Source organism: Rhinatrema bivittatum, chromosome 9 (genome assembly GCF_901001135.1).
Source record: "Rhinatrema bivittatum chromosome 9, aRhiBiv1.1, whole genome shotgun sequence".
NCBI lineage: Eukaryota > Metazoa > Chordata > Amphibia > Gymnophiona > Rhinatrematidae > Rhinatrema > Rhinatrema bivittatum.
This window is the reverse complement of record NC_042623.1, coordinates 163,061,025-163,085,521: the sequence shown is the minus strand read 5'-3', so window position 1 is coordinate 163,085,521 and position 24,497 is coordinate 163,061,025. Positions and strand designations below refer to the sequence as shown.

The following is a 24,497-nucleotide window of genomic DNA, read 5'->3' as shown; positions in this document are numbered from 1 at the left end:
ACCGACTATCATCCCCAGGCGAACGGCCAAGCAGAGCGCACTAATCGGGCCTAAAACAGTTCCTGAGGATGTATGTCAATGCCCGCCAAGATGATTGGACTTCACTAATCCCATGGGCTGAATTCTCCCACAACTCTCACCCCTGTTCCACAAAGGGAACTTCACCCTTCCAAATAGTTTATGGAAAACAACCTCTTCCGCCCTTACCTCTCGCTCTGGCCATTCCCTCTCTGGCTGCCCAAATGACGGCTGAAAAATTGAAGGCGCTTTGGGGCCACAAGCAACAGATGATTCAAAAGGCCAAGAAATTTATCGACTGTCATCGTAGACCTGCACCACAATTCTGCCCAAGAGAAAAGGTATGGCTCAGCACTCACCATTTTCATCTGAGGTCCCGTCCATGAGACTAGCTCCACGCTTCATCGGCCTTTTCCCATCCTTTGGTGGCTAGGACCGGTAACCTACCAACTCCACCTGCCTGCCTCTCTGAAACAACTCCTTCCATGCCTCCTCTCTGAAACAACTCCTTCCATGCCTCTGAAACAACTCCTTCCATGCCTCGCTATTAAAGCCTCTGGTACTCTCCTGGCCCTCTCGGAAAACTCCCGAGACTCCACCACGGAAGAAAAGACTACTTACCAAGTCTGAGAGATCCTTAATGTGAGAAGAAGAGGCCGAAAATGGAAGAACCTGTTATTTTGGGAAGGATTCAGTCTGGAGGAAAACTGGGAGCCCTCGTCCAATATCCTTGACAAAAGTCTGATGGCACAATTTCATGTGGACCATCCCTACAAAACCCGACCCTCAAGAAGGGGGCCCTAGAGGGACACTGGCATTGGCCTCCATGGGCACTGGCCAGTGCCCATGGAGGCCACACCAGCATTCCCCTTGCTCCCTGGATCCTTGTGGCAGCGGGGAGCCATGTCAGATGCTCCCTCACGTGCTGTCTATCCGCTGCCAGCACAGTCCCCCTGACATGGCCCGGCCGGTTGTATCCCTCTCCCCTGGTTGCCTTAGACGCGCGTGCCTCTTTCCCTAGATTTAAAGGGACAGTGACGGGCGATGCCCCAGCTCCACATTTCTGGTCCCAGCCTATATCAAGGCAAGGTCTGCCCCCAGACTTTGCCTTGGCTTCCTCTGGCTCTCGCTCCTGTGTTGGAGATCCTGGACTCTTACTTCTTTGTTCTTCTGGACCCTTGCCTGACTTTGGACCACAAGACTCCCCATACCTGAGACCCCACGCAAGTCCAGCCAGCCCCGGTACCCAAGGGCTCAACCTGCGGGGAATGAGGGCTGGTAGTGATGAAAGCTCCTCGGGGTCTCGGTCACTCTCCAGCCTCGCTAGCCGACGGAAACTGTGGGGCTCCTCCCCATAGGTGGCGCCAACTCCCCCTTGACCCAGGGATCCACAACTGTAACACCGTTAAAAGTAAAATTAAAGAACTTGCGGCTCAACATAAAAAAGACTGTTCTAGAATGTTACAGGCTCTCGAAAAGGTACATGCGGATTTAAAATTTCTTGAGATTTGTTGACTAGAGAGAGCTCTTAAGTTCTCTAGACTTCCATTTTCTGAATATGGCAATAAAGCAGATGCATTTTTAGCTCAAGCAGTGAGTTAGAGAAAGGGCTGGTAACATACAATACACTTTTGATGGTATTGAGCAGGCATTTGTTCAACATTTTGCTAATGTATGTGCTGCCCAGAACTGTGAGGATACAGGTTAGATATGTTCCTTTCTGGATTCTCTCAGTATGCCAAAACTCTCTCCCTTCAACACAGAGAAACTTATTGCACTCATTAAAAAAAATTCAGGCTGCTGTATCCACTTTCCCCAAGGGAAAGTGCCCGGGACCCGAAGGATATCAAGTTAACTTTTATGAAACATTTTTGTCAGAAATTGTCCTTTCTTTTGAATCTTTTTAATTCAACTGATACTGACCATCTCTCACCATAGTCCAATATTTGCTCACACTCTTGGGGTATGGTGGGCTGTCCTTAGATACTTAGATCTGAAAAGTTGTCACCTTTGTACTCCATTTTTCAAAATCTTGGACTCACTTTTTCTAGGGAGTTTCAGTGTTGTGAGAGAAGGAGGTCGTTATTTGTTGCTCAATTATGGGAGGACAAAATCATCAAAGGACTTGAAACAAGTTAACGTAAATCGATTATTTACTCTCTCAGATAATAGAAGGACCAGGGGCACTCCATGAAGTTAGCAAGTAGCTCATTTAAAACAAATCAAAGAAAATTCTTTTTCACTCAGCACATAGTTAAGCTCTGGAATTCATTGCCAGAGGATGTGATTACAGCAGTTAGTGTAACTTGGTTTAAAAAAGGTTTGGATAAGTTTCTAGAGGATAAATCCATAAACTGCTATGATGGTAATTAGTAGGCAATATTGCTTGTGATCTATATAATATTTGAGTATGTGCCTTGTGACTTGGATTGGCCATTGTTTGAAACAGGATACTGTGCTTGATGGACCCTTGATCTGACCCAGTATGGCATATCTTATGTTCTTATGACATGGGACTCAAATCTTTTGATGCTCTGAAAGAAGAGTTCAACTTAGAAGATGGGTTGATTGTGAAATACTTCCAGTTATGAAGGGGTTTGTACTACATAAATATATCCATCTCTTTTCGGACTCCTAATGGTATGGAGTCTTTCTTTATAGACCTAAAAACTAAGGCCTGGATTCTCTAACACCGCCGGGCTCTTTGAATCGCACAGTACAGGGGGGCGAAGCGGGGGCCGGCTTTCGCACCCAATAGCGCCATCATAAAAGGTGGTGCTATTGGGCGCGAAATTGGCAGCGAAAAGGGTTCTTACCTTTTCGCTGTCCGCGATGTCTTCGCGGCATCCGCCCCGGTGCCGCTCCAACTCCTCCTGTTCCAGTCTTGATGCCGCCCTGACTCCACCCCCATTTAGTGATCGCACGCAAAAAGGGACATTTTGCATGTGATTGCTTTGGAAAATGACTCCCTTAGTCTCTTGGAATCTCGGTTATATACTGAGGGATATTGCTAGCTAAATTTGGAACCAGTTCAGTGGATCTTCTTATTGAAGGCAGACTTGAATGTTTCACTCACTGCTCAGGACTGGCAAAATATTTGGGTTGCTGCACACACAATTTCTATCTGTGCTAAAACAGTTGAATTGATGATCAAATTACTGCATGGGACCTATCATGCTCCTTGTTATTGTGACAGGACTCTGACTATCATCAATATTTCCTATGTATGTTTTTCTAGCTAGGGGCAGTAGGAGGAGTTTTTGAAGTTCAGGATTCTTCCCATTGCTATAATCCCACCTTTTTGGGAGTAAGGCTTCAGTGGGTTATAAAGTCCCCAGGAGCATGTTCAGTGCTGGAGTGGGTGAGTTGGAATGCAGGAGAGAGTGAGAGGAGAGGTTGAGATTCACCCAGGGTCTCAACAGAAGAGAAGGATATTTTGGTGGAGTTCTACACATCAGACTAATTTTTGATTCCAGTGCTAGACTGTTTTGGGGATTTTTCCTTCTGACTAGTCTCAAGGGAAGGGCATACCTACAGTATCCCAGGGATTGAGGCAAGAGATCTTTTCACTCAAGCAACCAGGAAAAGCAAGAGTGAAGAGAAATTCAGAGGCTTTTGAGAAAAGGAATCAAGAAACTCAACATTTGGATAATTGGATTTATAGTTAGTTTTGGGAAGTTTGGAACCCATTTTTGGTATTATCTGGACTTGGGGATATTTTTTCCACTTGTTTCTTGGTTGATGTTAGAGTTACATTTTAGCTATCCTATCTTCACTGGGGAGGATATCTTTTCAATGGATGAAGGTGCAAGAGCAGGAAGGGAAGTAAGAAAACAAGAATGGACAAAGAAACAATCTGTTTTGTTTTGATTATTTGCTCTATGCTGATTAGAATTTTTGTAATCTTGCATTGGATCCTTTTCTTTAAATTACAGTAAAGACTATCTTTTATTTGAATACCAATTTTGGAATCTTGCCGTTTTACTTTTACTTGCTACCCTTTTCCCGAATATGAAAGAAATGGATAACCCTGGTTTGATTCTTGGTTTCTGCCTGTTGTGTTTATTTTGACTTCTCTGCTCTTATTCCTCATCATTTGGTACCTGCTAAAGATTTTTTAACTAGAGTGTGAATTGATCACACCAGGAGCCCTGAAAGATAATTCCTTCTCCCCATCTAGACATTGTATCTGGATCCATAGCACCCTGATTGAGAATATCTACTCACCCTGGGACCAACTACATTATTTTGCTGATATATTTGAGGGAACAAACTCCAGCTGCTGGAGAGAGTGGAAGAAGTAAAACCTACTTAGATATGTGGTGGGAGTGTCCTGGAATTAATCAATTCTGGCAAAAGGTGGCTCAAGAAATTGCTGACATTTTAGATTACCCGCTCCATCTTTCTGGGGCTTTGGGACTATTAGGTAGGGCTCAGGAGTTATGATTAAACATAGAGCCCTAGTGTGCCAATTATTAGCAGCACACTTTATGACTGGCACTACATGGGAAAATAACTCCAATTTAGATTACTGGACAATGCAAACTAGAGACATTGCGGATATTGAGAAACTATGATATTCATTGATGGGTCAGCAGTCTAAATATGACACTGTCTGGGAATGTTTTTCAAGATTTTATTGACGTGTCCTAAACTTTTTTCTGTAATGTCTGTACTTATTGTATCCATCTGACGTCATTTTTACTATCTGGAGCCTTTTGTATGCTTTTTCTGGGCCTGAAGTTGGCTGATTTTCATTGTGTACGCTATTGTGATTGTATGGTGTTTGTTAAATAAAACGTTTTTAAAAAACTGACAAAACTAAGAGTAATAGTGAATAATTTAAAAAATAAAAAAAAGAATATAAAACCACATAGGTGGTATATGGAGAAGTAACAAGGGTATCAAAACTCATAAAAGAATTTGAAAAGGCATAAAAATACATAAATAGTTATTAAAAAAAAGAGAGTAAAACTGCTTTGTAAAAGCATCTACATTTCCAACCAAAATGTAGAACACAAAAAAGTATCATAAAAAATTAATATAATTAAAATTAAAAGAAAACAATGTCTAGAAGCTATGCGACACGCTTAACCTTTTTTCTGTTGGGACACACCTGACAGATGGTCCTCATATGTGTGACACACTGAATATACGACTGTCATGGGGCTAAATGTAAACTCACCCAACCCCCAACAATGGCTGCAGAATAGAACTAGGGCATAACCTGTACAACTCGCCACACAAAAAAGATTTTCTAGTGTCATCTCAGTAACAGTAACACAAACTCCCTCTACTACCAGGTGCAATATCCCTACTTACAAAAAAATAGCAGTTCACTACTGATTTATTTATTTATTTTTTAATTTTTATATACCGGAGTTCCTGTATGCAATACAAATCAATCCGGTTTACAAGTAACGAAAAGGTTGCCCTGGTCTGGGAGGTTAGACCGGGGTTTTTTTACATAGAACATTGAACAATAAAACAAAAAAATCAACCATTGAACATAATTACAAGGAAAATTGAAAGTAACAATCATATTTAACCAAATACATAACGGGTATGAAATTAGGTGTCAAGGTGTTAGTGACACCTTGCAATGGTTGGATCTGAAAGTCAGGAGGAGGTGCCTAGTTACACTCTGAGAGTTGGAACGCTTGCCTGAAAAGCCAAGTTTTTAACCTTTTTTTGATCTCTGGTAGATTGGGTTCGAGTCGTAGGTCTGGTGGGAGCGCATTCCATTGGTGTGGTCCCGCTGTGGAGAGTGCTCTTTTTCTTAGTGTTGATTTGGCAGGTGCTGCGACTAATGTGCCTGATGCATATCCTATTGAAAAAACACAATACATAAATCTGATACAAATGCCTACATGCTAGTAAAATACCTTTCCTTGGTCACACACTCAAAACCAACCTTCACCAAATACAGAAAGACCACATATTACAAATATGGAGATAGAAACTGGAATGGATACCCAAAAAAGGCATTCTGCATGCAGTGCAAACCTGGGGAAATGGAAACAGAAATTTAGCACGAACACATTCCCAGGAACTGCAATAATGCACACAAACTAATCCATTAAAGTTATACCTGTATTATGGAACACACTCAAACAGTAACAGCCCAACCTATGAAATGGCAACACTACAAATATTAAACCAGGCCCTAAATACCAATACACTTCCTATTAAATGTAAACCGCGGTGATGTATTTCTTTACGTACTGTGGTATATAAAAACCCTTAAATAAATAAATAAATAAATTTGGAAAACAGAACAAGCCAAGCTGCTATAGATCCCTACACAGAAACTACAAGCTTGCAGAACACCCTTACCTGGGTCATACATGCAGAACACAGACAGACTCTGACCAAATAAAGAACAAAGAAACCATAAAGCTAATGTTTTTGTTTTTCCATTGTTGCACTGCATACAGAGTTTGGCTTCTTGCTGTTTCTGATTCAGTTTTTCTCTGCACATTTCTATTTATACATTCCTCAAGAAATATAATTGTAAAACTATACTAATAAAAAGAATAAATGTTTCAACACAACTGATAGAGTAATATCAAATAATTAAAAACTCATAAAAATAATTTAAAATTCTCCAATCACCAATAAAATCAAACATACATCACATAATACCCATTAATTAAAATGACAGTCAATCAAGAAAAATGAACTTAAAAAGACACCTTAACTTACTCTCTCCAGCAACTTTCCTACTCCTTTTCTTTGCAGGCCAATAGCACATACCAGAAACAGTAGTGGCTGCTGAAGTTCTGTCCTTCCACTCTTCTTCCTTAGGGCCCATGACCAGTCTTTCTGTCTTGTACACAAACACATACACCAGAGACAACGACACAACCAGTTTCTGTCTCTCACATACCAGTCATCTCCCCAGCTAATCTTTCACTCTTGCACACACACACACCAGTCTCCTCCCTGACCAGTCTCTACCTCTCACATCAATCACCTCCCCGACTAGTCTCTCACTCTCACATATAGTCACCTCCTTGACCTGTGTCTCTCACTCTCACACATACAACAGTCACCTCCCTGACCAGTCTCTCACACATCAGTCTCCTCCCTGACCAGTCTTCACTCACACAATAGTCACTTTCCTGACCTGTCTCTCTCACTCTCACACACACAATAGTCACCTCCTTGACCAGTCTCTCAATCACATACATGTGTTCTCTCTCTCTTTCTATTTATCTCTCACTTACATACATGCTCTCTCTCACACACACACTCTTAATCACACATGCTCTGTCTCTCTTACACACATGATCTCTCTCTCACACACATTCTCTCCTTCACTCTCTCACACACATGCTGGCTCACTCTCAATCTCACGTCCTCCCCCCCCCCCCCCCCCAGCACAAATGGAGCTGCAGCAGCCTCAAAACCCATCCCCCATGGTCCAAAAAAGAATCCAATTGGCCGTGGAGACTAAAGCTGCTCTCTCCCATTGTGGATCATCAGCTGATATTCTGGTTTTCTCCGGGCCCGCGCTGCTCCTCTACTTTTGAATGCAGCATGGTCCTTTCTTCTTCATACTACCCCATTACCCATCACTTCTTCTTCCAGGCTGTGGGGGTGGGAAAAAGAAAAGGCCATGATGTAGTTGCCAGCTGCTACTGACACTGATGCCATTCCCATCAGGACTTGAGTGTGCTGACAGCCCAGGAGGTAACGCCAGCAATAGCAGGCTATCTGCCTCTCTTGCTGGGGTGAGAGTGAGAAAAGAGCAGCCAGGCCAGCGGGAGTGCGCAACACACCTGATGGTGGTTGGGGACACACCGGTGTGTCACAACATACCAGTTGAGAGTTGCTGCTCTGGAGAATCACAAAGAATAAAAACAAGTGAAAAGTACAACCACTATAATATGTGAAAGCATAGGAGCTGTTCCCTCATGTCCATGCAGCCTGGCAAACCAAACATTCCAAGCAGACAACTGCCACTGGAATTTATATTGAACTTTATTTTGTGGCTAAACATGGCTGCAGTATAATATAGAATACACATTTCATAAACAGTTAAAATGCACACTAATACAATAAGGTCAAACTTACAAAGCATAATATGTCTGACTCTAACTAGCAATCCCAAGTGATCATAAACCAAGCCACCTGAAACTGTAGGGGTTTGCCGGCATCCCGGAACCATAAAAGGCCCAGGCCATATAATTGCTACTTGAAATATGGAAGGTTCAATTCAGCAAAATTTTACTAGATGGTGCCTCACTTGTGATATGGGCTTGGAGATAGACTGTGTGTCAGGGTAGTTAAGGCTGGGTTATGGTCAAGGGCCATAATGCAGTACATACTGTATGGTTTTTTCAAGGATAGGGGACATATACTTTCAGTGGTAAGAAATTTTGGAGTGGGTTTGAACACCCTGAAGAGTTTACAGCTAGGCCTGAGGGTTCCTTCTAAGTAACGCTTCATGACAGCACTGCCCATGACTCAGAGAAATGCCAAGGTCAAAATATGTTTGCATAAGAGTTTGTCTAAACTCAAGGCAAAGACAGGGTCTTGCTGAGTGATAGACCAAAAGTGTATCTGCTGATGGGAACAGGACACAGACCATGTGAAAACCTCCCTGATAGTCATATCATGAACCTGTATCTGGCCCCATTCCACCTGGTTTGCAGCCAGTTCAGCCACCTCTTCCTTTTCCAGCTCAGCTCCCAGTCCTCCTCCTTCAGATCCTCAATCTATAGAGAGAAATAGGAATGCTAAGTTTAGTTTGCACTGTAGATGCTACTGTAACCTCTGAACTGGTATGTCTCTATGTTTTCTACTGATGTCTGGCATGAGTAGCATGGCTCCTTGCACTTCCTTCATGCACCTAAAAACTAGTGTGCTACCACCAGGTCTGAAAGTACCCTAAAACAGTAACACTACATGAACTGCCATGGTGTCCCTTTTCATGAAGTAAGGAGTAAGCCGGGCAGTTCAGCCAGTGGGAATATCCCTTTCCTGTAATTGCTAATTAAAAAAGGGAGAACACTGGTACTACAGAGAGCACACAGTATTGGGGAGTACCAGGAAATGTAGAACAGGGCCAAATCTCTCCTTTCTGAAAGATGGACATTGGTTTACTCTGCTATTGGAACCACCATTAAATCTATTATAAGAACATAAGAACATGCCATACTGGGTCAGACCAAGGGTCCATCAAGCCCAGCATCCTGTGTCCAACAGTGGCCAACCAAGTCAAAAGTTTCTGCAAGTACCCAAACATTAAATAGATTCCAAGCTACTAATCCATAATGATTAATAGCAGTTTATGGGCTTCTACTCTAGGAACTTATCCAAACCTTTTTTAAACCCAGCTACACTAACTGCCATAACCACATCCTCTGGCAATGAATTCCAGAACTTAATTATGCGTTGAGTGAGAATATTCTCCAATTTTTTTGAATGAGCTACTTGCTAACTTCATGGAGTGCCCCTTAGTCCTTGTATTATCTGAAAGAGTAAATAACCGATAGAGATGTGATTTGGCTGAACCTTTTGGTTCGGCCTTTATTGGCCGCGGGAAATTTTGTTTCCCACAGTTCGGGCCGATTTATTTTCGGCTGTCCAGAACTGAAAAAAAAACCACCACCCCAAACCTTAAGATTTAATTAATTAAAATCCCCCCCCCCCATAAAACTTGCCTAAAGTCCCTGGTGGTCCAACGGGGGTCCCGGGAGCAATCTCCCGCTCTTGGGCCGTCGGCTGCCAGTAAACAAAATGGCGCCAGTGGCCCTTTGCCCTTACCATGTGACAAGGGCTATCGGTGCCATTGGTCGGCCTCTGTCCCATGGTAGGAGCAATGGATGCCCGGCGCCAATGGCACAATAGCCCCTGTTACATGGTAAGGGCAAAGGGCCATCGGCGCCATTTTGATTAGTGGCAGCCGACGGCTTGAGAGAGGGAGATTGCTCCCAGGTCCCTGCTGGACCACCAGGGACTTTCAGTAAGTCTTGGGAGGGTCAGTCAAGTCTTTGGGGGGGGGTCGGGAAGGGGGGTTACAATTAATAAAATTTGAAAGGTTGAGGTGGGTTGTTTTTTTTTTTTTTTTTAATGTGCTCTTTCTCCCCCCCCAAAAAAAAAAAACGATAAGAAAACCACACGAAATTTAATGGGGTTTCCTATCATTTCGGTGACCCCGCAAAACATGACGAAATAGGAGATATCGTCTATATTTCCTATTTCATCGCAAATGAATGCACATCCCTAATAACAGATTCACATTTACCCATTCAAGTTCTTTCATGATTTTGTAGACCCTTATCATAACCCCCCTCGGCCCTCTCCAAGCTGAAAAGCCCTCTCTTTAGCCTTTCCTCATAGGGGAACCGCTCCATCCCCTTTATCATTTTGGTTGTCCTTCTCTATACTTTATGAAATTCGGTGACCAGAACTGCACACAGTATTCAAGGTACAGTCTCACCGTGGAGCGACACAGAGGCCTAATGACATCCACCATTTTATTTGCCATTCCTTTCCTAATAATTCCTAATATTCTGTTTGCTTTTTTGACCACCACAGCATATTGAACCAACAATTTCAAAATATTATCCAATATGTTGCCTAGATCTCTTTCCTACTAATGTGGAACCTAACATTGTGTAACTACAGCAAGGGTTATTTTTCTCTATATGCATCACCTTGCACTTGTCTACATTAAATTTAATCTGCCATTTGGACACCCAATCTTCCAGTCTCACAAGGTTCTCTTGCAATTTATCCCAATCCTATTGAGATTTAACTACTCTGCATAATTTTGTGTCATCTGCATATTTAAGCACCTCACTTGTCATGCCCCTTTCCAGATCATTTAAAAAACACCAGTCCCAGTACAGATCCCTGAGGCACTCCACTGTTTACCTTTTCCACTGTGAAAACAGACAATTTAATCCTACTCTCTGTTTCCTGACTTTTAATCAGTTTATAATGTAATCCACAAAAGGATATTGTCTTCTATCCCATTACTTTTTAGTTTTCTTAGAAGTCTCTCATGAAGGACTTTGTCAAATGCCTTCTGAAAATTCAAATATACCACATCTACCAGTTCACCTTTGTCCACATGTTTATTAACCCCTTCATAAAAATGTAGGAGATTTGTGAGGCAAGACTTCCCAGAGGAGGTTCTAGCTCATAATTTCATCTTTAATATACTTGTGACTATTAATTTGTTATGCTTGCCTATTATTTCACTCTTGCATTATATTACATTAGCAACACATGTATATTAATCCATGCTATTAGTATATCTATTATTTAGCCATACATACCGTACCTATCGACTCTTGCCCTACCTGTAGGCCCCTCCCCCCACTCAACCTAAGCATTCCCCCACCCCTATAGTCCACCCTAGTGACCCCATGCACACCCTCAGTAGCCCCTTCCCCCTACTACCCACAATCTATTTACCCCCACATGGAAATAATGCTCTGTGGCTAAACTCTTACTGCAGGCCTTTTCAAGCCTGCTTGTTTTCTGAAGGTTCCTCATCACACTTTGGATTGGGAAGAGCACTCTCTCATTTTCCACCACCAGGGACACCAGTGTGGCTGGTGAGCTGGTGGTGGTGTCACGAAATGAGCCTGCCCCAGAAGAACTGGAAGTTCCATGTCATGGGCCAATTCGATACTTAAATTTTATCAACCAACGGGAGCCCTAAGATCAGTACATCATGATCTTCTCAAGATTCCTTCCCCAAAGGTGGTGTGGCTACACATCACTCAAGAGTGTGTGTTTTCAGTTGCTGGACCCGCATTTTGGAACCCTCTCCCACTCGACTTAAGACAATCTGACTCGCTTAAAGATTTTAGAAAATTAGTAAAAAAAATATTTGTTTAAATTATGTTAATTTTAATATTTATTTGTTCGGTTTCTAGCTTCGGTTTTCTGATTTTATATTACTTTGTTTTAGATTTGCAGTATTAATTTTAGAATATTCTTGTGATTTTACAGTGTGTCATTTAATTTAAAGAGTATTTTAGATGATAGTATCTGTGTCCTGATTTTATGTTAATTTTATTATGTATGGTTTTTTTTGTTCATTGTTCAGGCCTTCATTGAGTTGAGCGATTAAGAAATTTAATAAATGTAAATGGTAACTTTTAAACAGCTGCATGGGCGTACATGTACATGTGTATGCTGCCTTGCGCGAATGGACATGTCCATTTTATAACATAAGCTAGTATATTCGCACATGCGTGCACAATTTTATATGGATGCATGCATGTGCGCACAAATGCCAGGTTTACTGCATAAGTGGGGGGATTTTATTAGATATGCACGCTGACACAATTACCAGTTCCCCAGTCCATTCCGAGTTCGCCCAGGTAAAGGATAGGACTGCATAACCCCACTAGTTAATGTCTCCCTTTTACTCTTTTAGCCCCAACCCTTAAAACCCCGCTAACTCGCCTTTTCTTTTTGTTTCAATGTTTACACGTTGTCCATAGCAGAAGTAAAGTTACATGGCAAGGGACCTCAGTGCGCACATTGCAAGATAACTTCCTGGAATGCCTATGTCCCACCCTTGCTCCATCCAGACCACACCCTTGCCCTGCCTCCTTTTTAACCTTTTGATTTGTGTGTGTACTGGGAGACATGCGAATACTTGCACACTTTTTCAAATCTGCGCGGCGTGCGCCAGCCCGAAAAACACACATCTCCTGGCTTTGGTGCGCTCCAGCTTTTAAAATTCACCTTTAAGTCTTGATGCTTTTGACGCAATTGTAACATTGCTCTCCACTTTGATGGCGGAGGGGGGGAGGGGGGAATGAGGAGTTGGATTCAGATGACAACCAACATGGGCCCTGACCTTTACGGTCTGGGGTACTGATACGAAGAAATAAGGGAAAAAGCACAGGACTGCTTCTACGACCAAGTCCATAAGCAACGCACTTCAAGTAGCACTATCTTAATTTTCAAGGAGGCTTACTACCCAGTAAAAGATGTTACTAGCAGTAAATTTTTATGGGTTATCATATGGCTTGGGGATTACTGCATGAAGCAGCAGTTTCTACCCTTAAAAGAAACATGAGGGTAATCTTTACGGCACAGCAGGTCCTACCATAAAAATGTTGTTGGGCAGACTGGATGGACCATTTGGTCTTTTTGTGTCGTCATTACTATGTTACTATGTATGTTTCTATGCAATGTGCATGCCTAAGTTACACATATTTTACATCATGCATGCAATTGCACATGCAAAATGTAAAATTCACGCAAACGTGCACGCGAACCCATATGTGTGTAAATATGAGCTCAAGCACAATTCTTTTAAAGTTATCCTCTTAGGGCATATGCCATTTAGTTGTTGTTTAACACATTGCTCCTACTGGAGAGTAGGTGAAACTCTTACAAGCCCATTCAAAGAGATTTAGCAAAATGTATGCATATATCCTGGCTTCCACTTGGTAAATCCTCAATGTACAGTCTTTTAGATGCCCTTCCTTGGGATCTTACAGTGTTTGGTTATAGAATGCACACTGCTGCCTCTTTGGTTAATATGACACTCTGCTGACACAGCCAGACTCAAATCACCTTCTAAGCCATCTGTGATGTGCTCCTAAGATTAAGTGATAGAAACTTAGAGCCTGGAAGGCTTCTTCAGAGCTGCTACAAATGGCAGAGCCCCCCTCTCTCAGTGAGTTTAGATTATTCATCGCTGACCCAGAAAGAGAGAAGATCAGCAAGAGCTGGAAGCTGAGAAGCTTCATTCTGTGGAAGGATTGTTGTCGACAGGTTACTGCTCTCCCGGTTCTCAATGCTCTGTATCTGTTTTTGGCACTGATCTCGCTGTTTCTCTACAATCTCTAACCCTCTTCAAGGTACTTCAAGTTATTAATATTTACATCTGTTAGCAGGCATGCACTTATCTTTCAAAATGCACCATAGGGGCTGTCATTTCTGTCAAAATGAAGTCTGCCGTCTTACCTACACACATGCATGTACACACATTCATATACGCATACACTTCTCCACCATTGCACTCTGCTCTTCCCTGGAATGCCTTCATGTCTTTTTGGTCAAGATGGGGCACTAGTTCACACCCTTATTCAATCCTAAGCTTTATCACATACTGCTGCATCCTGGTTGGACAACCTTTTGGTGTGAGAGGAATTTAATCTCACCGATCATTCAGTCCTATACTTCAGCAATGAAATACAGCTTAGATTAACCACCCTCTCTTGCAATGAATGGTAACTCAGTCCTGATCTGCTGCACAGTGCTTGTTGATATATGTAAATGTTGTCTACATAGATATTTTCTCCAAAAGGTTTCAGTTTTACAGGTGCTTCCATAAATTATCATTTTATTGTGAGTGCAAGCCTGGTCTAGATTCTAAAGGAAAGGACTTTTCTTCATTAATTTCCAGCTCTAAAAGCTTATATATAGAGAGAGACAATAAAGAGTTGAAAATTCAGTGTATATAGTGCTGACATACTCTGTTTTTTGGATCTATTGGCGCTGAATAGAATTATCTTTTCATCATATTTTCTCTTCCTCCGTCACAGCATTCTTTGTGAAACTCTTCCTTGAGGCATTTGACCACCATATTCCAGAAGTGACCTGAAAGGATGAGCTGCACTGAGGCAAAGAAGGGTGGACAGTCCAGCAGGCATACTATCTTCAAAAAAATCTCCCGCGATAAGGCAGTAAGTTACAGCCTGCAAACTGGATCAATGTCTAATGTTCCCCATGCTGAGCTTTAGCAGTATAATGCATCTGCAACAAAGGCATTACTTAAACAGGTGCATCCATTACCTGGTGTGTAAAATCATAAGAAAGCACCATCACTGTACCCAGTGCTGTACAACATAATGGTTACAGTGCTCTCCCTACAGAGATTTATTGGGGACTTGGCTGTTTTCTCCTATTCCTTTTGGCAGTGAATGAAAGGCTACCAAGGGATCCAATGCTTTGCACATTTGCCACACCTGGCAGTAAGGGTTGCCCTGAAGTTGGGGACCAAGGATGACAGGGGGCTTGTCCTGTGGGAAATGATAAACAGGTGCAGGAAAATAGTGGGCATTTTAACCAGATTATGAAGAATGGTCAGCAGCTCAGTGAGAAGCAAGAAGCAATGAGGATGCCTTTGCACCAGCTTATTCAGGATATAGGCAACAAATGGATTTCCACTTATGTGATGAAGCATAATTTAGTAGAGCAATTTCTTCATGAGTTGTCTGTAGACACCAAGATTACATAGAAACATGACTGGAAGAAACAGCCATAAAGCCTATATAGTTTGCCCATCCACATGAACTAATTCAGCTTTACAATCCCTACTACTTCCTCAAAGATCCTCTGTGTTTAACCCATAAGAACATAATATATGCTATACTGGGTCAAACTAAGGATCCATTAAGTCCAGTATCCTATTTCCAACAGTGGCTAATCCAAGTCACGAGTACCTGGCAAGTACCCAAACATTAGAATGATACCAAGGTACTAATGCTGGTAACAAGCAGTGGCTATTCCTTATTAATAGCAGTTTATGGACTTCTCTTTCAGGAACTTATCCAAACCTTTTTTAAACCCAGCTACACTAATTGCCTTAACCACATCCTCTGGCAATGAATTCCAGAGCTTAAATGTGCATTGAGTGAAAAATAATTTTCTCCGATTTGTTTTAAATGTGCTACTTGATAACTTCATGACATGCCCCCCCTAGTCCTTCTGTTATCTGAAAGAGTAAATAACCATTTCACATTTACCCATTCAAGTTCTTTCATGAGTTTTTAGACCTCTATCATATCCCCCCTCAGTCATCTCTTCTCAAGCTGAACAGCTCTAACCTCTTTAGCCTTTCCTTATAGGTGAGCAGTTCCATCCCCTTTAACATTTTGGTCACTCATGGAGTGATACAGAGGCATTATGGCAATATCTGTTTTATTCACCATTCCTTTCCTAATAATTCCTAATATTCTGTTTTCTTTTTTGACTGCTGCAACACACTGAGCTGACAATTTCAGTATATTATCCACTATGATGCCTAGATTTTTTCCTGGGTGGTAATTTCTTATATGGAACCTAACACTGTTAACTATAGCATGGATTATTTTTCTGTATATGCATCACTTTGCACTTGTACACATTAAATATCATCTGTCATTTGGATGCCCAATCTTCCAATCTTGCAAGGTCTGCTTTAACTATTCTGAATAATTTTGTGTCATCTGCAAATTTGATCACCTCACTTGCTGTACTCCTTTCCAGATCATTTACAAATATATTAAAAAGTACCGGTCCAAGTAGAGATCCCTGAGGCACTTCACTGTTTACCTTTTTCCACTGAGAAAATGGACTACTCTCTGTTTCCTGTCTTTTAACCAATTTGCAATTCACAAAAGGACATCGCCTCCTATCCCATGACTTTTAGTTTTCTTAGAAGCCTCTCATGAGGGACTTTGTCTTTCTGAAAATCCAAATACACTACATCTACCAGTTCATCTTTATCCACATGTTTATTAACCCTTTCAGAAAAATGTAGCAATTTGTGAGGCAAGACTTCCCTTGGGTGTCCGTGCTGGCCATGTGTTATGGAGTCTCAGTTTTAGTGGACCCTTGGGCCGACCTGTCAGAGACTGGGAGAAGGTGTTCACTGTCTCTAGCAACCCGCAGGTTGGGAGGCAGATGTCAGGCAGGACGTGGATGGTGCTCTTCACTCTGGAAGCTGGTGCTACCCCGGGAGGAGCCCGTAGGAGCCCAGCCGCTGGGACTTAGGTGAGTAGTGAAGCTTGAGACTGAGACAGGCAGGCAGGCTGGTGCTGGACAGGAACTGAACCAGACAAGAACAGCGAGCTACGGTGTAGTAAGAGATGGGAACTGGAACCAGGCAGGAACGGTAGCAAGACTCGGGTACTGGAACCAGGCAGGAACTGTAGCAAGACTCGGGTACTGGAACCAGGCAGGAACTGAAGCAAGCAGGAAAGATCCAGGCAGGGACTGTAGCAAGCAGGCAGGATCCAGGCAGGTACTGTAGCAAGCAGGCAGGATCCAGGCAAGTACTGTAGCAAGAAGGCAGGAACAGAGCGAGTTCCAAGGCAACCCACTCCAGGGCACGAAGCAACTGGGAACCGGATGGTAACCCTGTTGCAAGGCAAAGACAGAAGGTCTGCGGCCGGCTTATCAAGGCCGCGGCGACTGACGTCAGGAATTGGGCGGAGTCACCACTGGCGGGAAACGGCCTAGAAAAGCGTCCACGGGAGGCTTCCCGGCGGCGCGGCCCCTGTGGGGACGCCACCATACAGGCCGCAAACCAGGCCAACAGAAGCAGGAACAGGTCCAGAAACATGGAGGTAAGGGTCTGGTCGCGGTGCTCGCGGCCAGAACCGTAACACCGTGTCCCATTAAACCTTGTCTGTCTATATGATTTTGTTCTTTAGAGTAGTTTCCATGATTTTCCCAGCACTGACGTCAGGCTCACCGGTCTATAGTTTCCTGGACCGCCCCTAGAGCCATATTTAAATATCAGGGTTACACCCTTCAATCTTCAGGTACAATGGATGATTTTAATGATAGATTACAAATTACTAGTAATAGGTTTGAAATTTCATTTCTTTAGCTATTTCAGAACCCTGGGGTGTATACCATCTGGTCCAGGTGATTTGCTACTCTTCAGCTTGCCAATCTGGCCTACTACATCTTCCAGGTTCACCATGACTGGTTCAGTTCATCTGAATCATCACCCTTGAAAACCATCTCCGGAATGGGTATTTCCTCCAACATCTTCATTAGTAAACACTGAAGCAAAGAATTCACTTTGACTTTCTGCGATGGCCTTATCTTTCCTATTTGCCCATTTATCCTCTTTGTCATCTAACAATCCAACTGACTCCCATACAGAATTCCTGCTTCAGATATATTTTAAAAGTTTTTATTATAAGTTTTTGCTTCTATAACCTTTCAAATTCTCTCTCAGCCTGTCTTAACAATGTTTTTATATTTAACTTGCCAATGCTTATCCTTTTTCCTATTTTCATCAGATGGATCCTTCTTCCAATTTTTGAAGGAAGTTCTTTTGGATAAAATAGCCTCTCTTACCTCATCTTTTATCCATGCTGGCAATCGTTTGACCTTCCTTCCACCTTTTGTAATGCATGGAATACATTTGGACTGCACTTTTAAGATGGTATTTTTAAATAATGTCCACGCCTGTTATACATTTTTAACATTTTTAGCTGCACCTTTCAGTTTTTTCTATTTTCCTCATTTTATCAAGGTTTCCCTCTTGAAAATTTAGTGCTAGAGCTATAGACTTACTTATTGTAACCATTCCAGTCATCAGTTCGAATGTGATAATGTTAGGATCACTATTGCTAAATGGCCCCACCACTGTTACCTCTCACACCAAATCCTGCATTCCACTAAGAATTAGATCTAAAATAGCTCCCTCTCTCATTGGTTTCTGAACCAGTTGCTCCATTAAGCAGTCATTTATTCCATCCAGGATCTTTACCTTTTTAGCATGTCTTAATGTTACATTTACTTAGATAATATATATAGGGGTAATTGAAATCTCCACTTATTACTACACTGCCAAATTGGTTAACTTCCCTAATTTCTCTTATCTTTTCATCATCATCTTATCAATTTTACCAGGTAGATGGAAGTATACTTCTGCTAAACTCTTCCTCAACACACATGGGATTTCTCCCCATAAAGATTTACTGAGCACAAAGGGGTGGATTTTAAAACACGCATGCGTCCATGTGCACATGGTTTCCGGCACGCACCCATGGAGGTGGCTATTTTATAACATGCATGCATTGGCATGTTATAAAATACCTTTTCTTTCCCCAATTTTTTTATTTTTATACTTACTGCTCCTCCGGAGCAGCAGTAAACTCCGCATGCTGGCCAGCTGCCGGCATGCGCTTCACCGGGACAGTGTCTAATGGCACTGTCCCGGCCCGCCCCTTTTCAATCACCTGGCACTTCTGTGTGTACCAGGGGTTACGCGCGTGGTCTGGCCCTTTCGAATATGCGCTCGGTGCGCACAGCCCAGGTCACGCGCATAACCCCCAGTTTTACCATGCGCAGGGCTTTTAAAATTTGGCCATTAGTCTCTTGCAGGATCTTTATCCTGTTGGTCTCTATGCCATCCTAGACATAAAGGGCCAGATTTTAATATATGCGCGCAGGCGTAGGTTTGTGGGCGCAACCCGGCACGCACAAATCTATATCCAATTTTATAACATTCATACGCAGCCACACACTTGTTAAAAAAAAATCCGGGGTCGGCACGCGCAAGGGGTGCGCGTGCCAAGCCCTAGCGGGGAGCCCTGATGGCTTTCCCCGTTCCAGTCTGCAGGCAAGCTACTGGTATTAACTACTGCGCCATAAAAGTCACCTTTATAATTATCAGTTGCCCAGACCATCGGACCATCGAAGTTAGGGCCCTTGTTGGTTGCTGTCTGAGTCCAATTCCCTGTTACCTCTTGCCATTGAAGCAGAGAGTAGGGATGTGAATCGTGACCTCGATCGTCTTAACGATCGATTTCGGCTGGGAGGGGGAGGGAATCGTATTGTTGCCGTTTGGGGGGGTAAAATATCGTGAAAAATCGTGAAAAATCGTTAAAAAATCGAAAAATCGAAAAACCGGCACATTAAAACCCCCTAAAACCCACCCCCGACCCTTTAAATTAAATCCCCCACCCTCCCGAACCCCCCCCCCAAATAACTTAAATAACCTGCGGGTCCAGCGGCGGTCCGGAACGGCAGCGGTCCGGAACGGGCTCCTGCTCCTGCATCTTGTCGTCTTCGGCCGGCGCCATTTTCCAAAATGGCGCCGAAAAATGGCGGCGGCCATAGACGAAAAAGATTGGACGGCAGGAGGTCCTTCCGGACCCCCGCTGGACTTTTGGCAAGTCTCGTGGGGGTCAGGAGGCCCCCCACAAGCTGGCCAAAAGTTCCTGGAGGTCCAGCGGGGGTCAGGGAGCGATTTCCCGCCGCGAATCGTTTTCGTACGGAAAATGGCGCCGGCAGGAGATCGACTGCAGGAGGTCGTTCAGCGAGGCGCCGGAACCCTCGCTGAACGACCTCCTGCAGTCGATCTCCTGCCGGCGCCATTTTCCGTACGGAAAATGGCGCCGGCCATACGCGTATGGCCGGCGCCATTTTCCGTACGAAAACGATTCACGGCGGGAAATCGCTCCCTGACCCCCGCTGGACCTCCAGGAACTTTTGGCCAGCTTGTGGGGGGCCTCCTGACCCCCACGAGACTTGCCAAAAGTCCAGCTGGGGTCCGGAAGGACCGCCTGCCGTCCAATCTTTTTCGTCTATGGCCGCCGCCATTTTTCGGCGCCATTTTGGAAAATGGCGCCGGCCGAAGACGACAAGATGCAGGAGCAGGAGCCCGTTCCGGACCGCTGCCGTTCCGGACCGCCGCTGGACCCGCAGGTTATTTAAGTTATTTGGGGGGGGTTCGGGAGGGTGGGGGATTTAATTTAAAGGGTCGGGGGTGGGTTTTAGGGGGTTTTAGTGTGCCGGCTCACGATTCTAACGATTTATAACGATAAATCGTTAGAATCTGTATTGTATTGTGTTCCATAACGGTTTAAGACGATATTAAAATTATCGGACGATAATTTTAATCGTCCTAAAACGATTCACATCCCTAGCAGAGAGCAATGTTGGAGTTGCATCAAAAATATCAGGCTTATTGGTTAAGGGAACTAACCGCCACACTGCCGCATCAGCAAGTTACCCCCATGCTTATTTGTTTTCCCAGACTGTACAATTCAATGTCCTTGTTGGGGCAGGTACACTTACAGACCAGGCAGTTCTCACTGGATGGGTGTTCACATTAAAGTTTACTGTAACTTCTTGTAAAAAAAAACCCAATAGATGCAAAACTTAAAGTATCCAGTTTCTTCCAGTGTTCCCAGATTTACATGAGCCAGGATTTGGATGCTCTCTAACTTTGTGGTAATGTCCCTCCAGGCAGGGACTTGCAACATGAGTATCCTCCATGGTAAGGAAAGATGATTGTCCCAAGGTGGCTGGGGTTTCCTATAGTTACTGGATCCCTTCCCTCAGTAGCTGAGGTCCATGTTGAATACCAAACTTCACCTGTCAGTGTCCTGAGTTCCAGGGTGGAGATTCCTTAGGATGTCTCCAGATGTTTCTTCCTTGATGATTCCTCTCCAAAAGATATCACTTGACCTCCCAGGAGGAAAGGCCTGTACTGGAAACAGTTACCAAAAGTCTCCAGTTCAGGGGAAAAGAAGGGGGCAGAAAAATTCTCCCTTTCCCCAAAGGTGGAAAAATACAAAACTTGAAAAAACTTTGAATCAGGATCTCCTCTTACACTGGATACTGCAACCTCCTCTTAAGATCATAAGAACATAAGATATGCCATACTGGGTCAGACCAAGGGTCCATCAAGCCCAGTATCCTGTTTCCAATAGTGGTCAATCCAAGTCACAAGGACCTGGCAAGTACTCAAACATTAGATAAATCACAAGTTACTATTGAAAAGGTGTATAGTCCCTCCTGATGCAGCCTACCAAGAATGGAACAGATAAAAAAAAATGTAGAAATCCAGAAAACTGTAAAAAGCTTATGTTCTTATATTCTTATGTAAGCTTCTTAAATATTCCTCTTCCTTCCAGTTCTTTACAGGAACTGGCAAAGCCTGTGTCTCTCTTCTCCTATGTCAGGCTGAAACATAACCTCCCCTCCTGAAAGTAAACTACATCTGCCCTTTTCTTTCCTAAAATAGCTCCTCCCCTGTGCCTAAGAGACATCCAATTGCAGACAAACTCTGGGGGAGATGCTATAATGAATGTTTTGTCCCTCTGCAGCTGGCTACCCAAGGGCTGGGAATAGGGACATCTAGTGGAGACTCCAAAGATATCTGTACACTTAAAACTGAATCCCTCTTCCCTGCACCATGGTTTCAGCCACGCATTGAGACTCTAAAGCTCTGCCTACTTCTGGGGACCTGTGCGTGGAACAGGAAGCATTTCAGAGAATGCCACCCTGGAGGTTCTGGATTTCAGCTTTCTACCTAAAATCCTAAATTTGGCTTCCAGAACCTATCTCCCACATTTTCCTACATCATTGGTGCTCACATGTACCACAACAACCAGTTCCTCCCCAGCACTGACTAAAATCCTATCTAGGTGATGAATGAGGGTCACCATCTTTGCACCAGGAAGGCAAGTTACCAGGTGATCCTCACATCCCCCAGTCACTCAGTTATCTGCATTCCTAATAATTGAATCACCAACTATGACTGCCAACCTAACCCTTCCCTCCTGTACAGTAATCCAAGGAGACTTGTCCTCAGTGTGAGAGGACAATGCATCATTTGGAGAGCAGGTCCTTGCTACAGGATCACTTCCTGCTACACAAGGGTGATGTTCTTTGACTAGGAGATCTTCCTCCTCCAAGGCAGCATCAGGACTGCCAGACTGGAATTGGGACTTGGCTACTATGTCCCTGAAGATCTCCTCTATATACCTCTCTGTCTGCCTCAGCTCCTCCAGGTCTGTAACTCTAACCTTCAGAGATCACTTATGCAAAAGACTGGAAAGCCACCCTCTTGCTGCTGGATTGCTGCCTTCATCTTAATTTTGTTAAGTTCTTAATTTAGGTTGCTAAGGAATGTGTAAATTAGCATCCTTTAAATTTATTGGTGTACTCACTATTAATCTGGCAGTGACCTGTAAGGGGATAATTATCTCTTGATAATTATCCCCTTACATAATTGGGTTTTTTTTAAGTGAAAGTGTGCTTGCCTATAAATCAAAGGATGAGCTAGGGGTGAGTGGGAAGGAGGGAAAGACAGACCTAGAATTAACTACCTTTTCTTTGGGTTTTTTTTAACACACACACAAATATATCACTCTCCCCCCAAACTTTTTAAGTCTAAAAATTTCCCAAAGCAATACTTACCTATCCTCTTCAGCCATCAGCAAGATGATCTTCTCCTCTCAATGTTCCCACTGGATTGAGGGTTATTGAGCTCATCCCCTGCAATATATCTTGTACTTCATAGGTAAGTTAAAACTACACAAACCCTTTGCAGATTTACACTTCAGTTAGCCTGAGTTACTCGCTGCTATTCTTTCTGTTTAAAAAATGTTGGCACCTACTCAAATCAATCACACTACTCTAACACCTTTTCAAGGTAAGTACTGACCTTTTTCAACCTTTTTACTTAGGTGCACACAAACTCTAAGCTATTACCTACCTTTGGCCTGCTTTTTATATATATTTATAGGTCGTACTATCCCATGTTCTAGGCAGCTTAAGGGTTCTTATCTTATGTCCTCAAGTGATGCAAACAGATCTGATTTTTGGAGCAATTAAAATAAGAAAATTAACCCAGTTATTGGACCAAGTGCATGCAAACTGATCCAATGAATATTTATTATGAAGGAAAACCCAAAAAGAGCAGGGATATTTATTATGGACATTCTGAAACCAGTTTTATTTTGATTTTCAGAGATCAGAGCTGAGAATCTCTGATCTCAGTCAGGGGTTCTAAGCAAGTGCCAGAAAACAGATCTGGTTTTCAGGATATCCACAATGAATATTCATCAAATATATTTGCATACATATGATCTAAGAACAAGGGTAATTTGATTAACATGGCATACCCTGAAACTAGACCTGTTTGCAGCCCTCCAGAACTGTAGTTGAAAATACCCCGCCTAGATACCTTTCTCCAGTATTATACTTTGAGAATACCCTCCAGGTACAACTTGCATTGCCTAGGCAATCAGGAATTGTAGGTTATGTGTAGATGCCATCTTTGTGGGGTAGAGGTGAATCCCATTCCTGAGAGCTTTCACAACTTGTGCTCCAGAATGGCAGATGGTGCAAACAGTTCCACCCTCATCCTTCCCTGTCCTCTACCCCCCCCCCCCCCCCCCGTATTCTTAATAACAAGACATTCTTGCCATATCATGCTTTTTCTATTTGTCCTTTCATAGGTAGGTGTCTATCTGGGAAAGAGAGACTATATCGACCATGTGGAATCTGTAGATCCTGTGGGTAAGTCAACTGCGCTTAAATTTTAAAAAAACAAAACAAAATCATGTATTTGGGATGCAGAAATCCAAGGGCCAAATACCATTTTGAAAGGGGAGAACTAGATGTCATCAAAAGGAAAGAGACAGAGCAGTTGGAGGAGGTAATGGGTGTGATACCAGTGAATGAGAATAGTATAACATATGAGGATGAAATCAATATGACAGACCAGGAAGCAGAGTGAAGAGGAAAGGTAGGAGAAAGACCAGGAGATGGAAGAGTTAGTAGTTGAGATTCTGGTCTATGTAGAAATGGAAATGTATGCTGGGATTCAGGAGAGAGAAAGAAGATAAATGTGACAGCCAAAGTAAAACATATAATAAAGATCAACAAGACCATAATGTGCATATTTATTGACATCGCCGAAATAAATCTAATACAATGTTGGGCCATAAAACTCCTTACTGAGAGAG

The 24,497-nt window shown here is 43.0% G+C and overlaps 1 protein-coding gene across 1 annotated transcript in view; it reads left to right on the top strand.

The window, feature by feature from the left end:
- Positions 1 to 242: 242 nt before the first annotated feature.
- SAG (S-antigen visual arrestin) overlaps positions 243 to 24,497 on the top strand; it is a 91,209-nt gene continuing 66,954 nt past the window's right edge. The window contains exons 1-2 of the mRNA XM_029617320.1: positions 243 to 359; positions 23,988 to 24,048. Coding sequence (XP_029473180.1) covers positions 243 to 359; positions 23,988 to 24,048 — 178 coding nt within the window. The remainder of the gene's footprint in view (positions 360 to 23,987; positions 24,049 to 24,497) is intronic.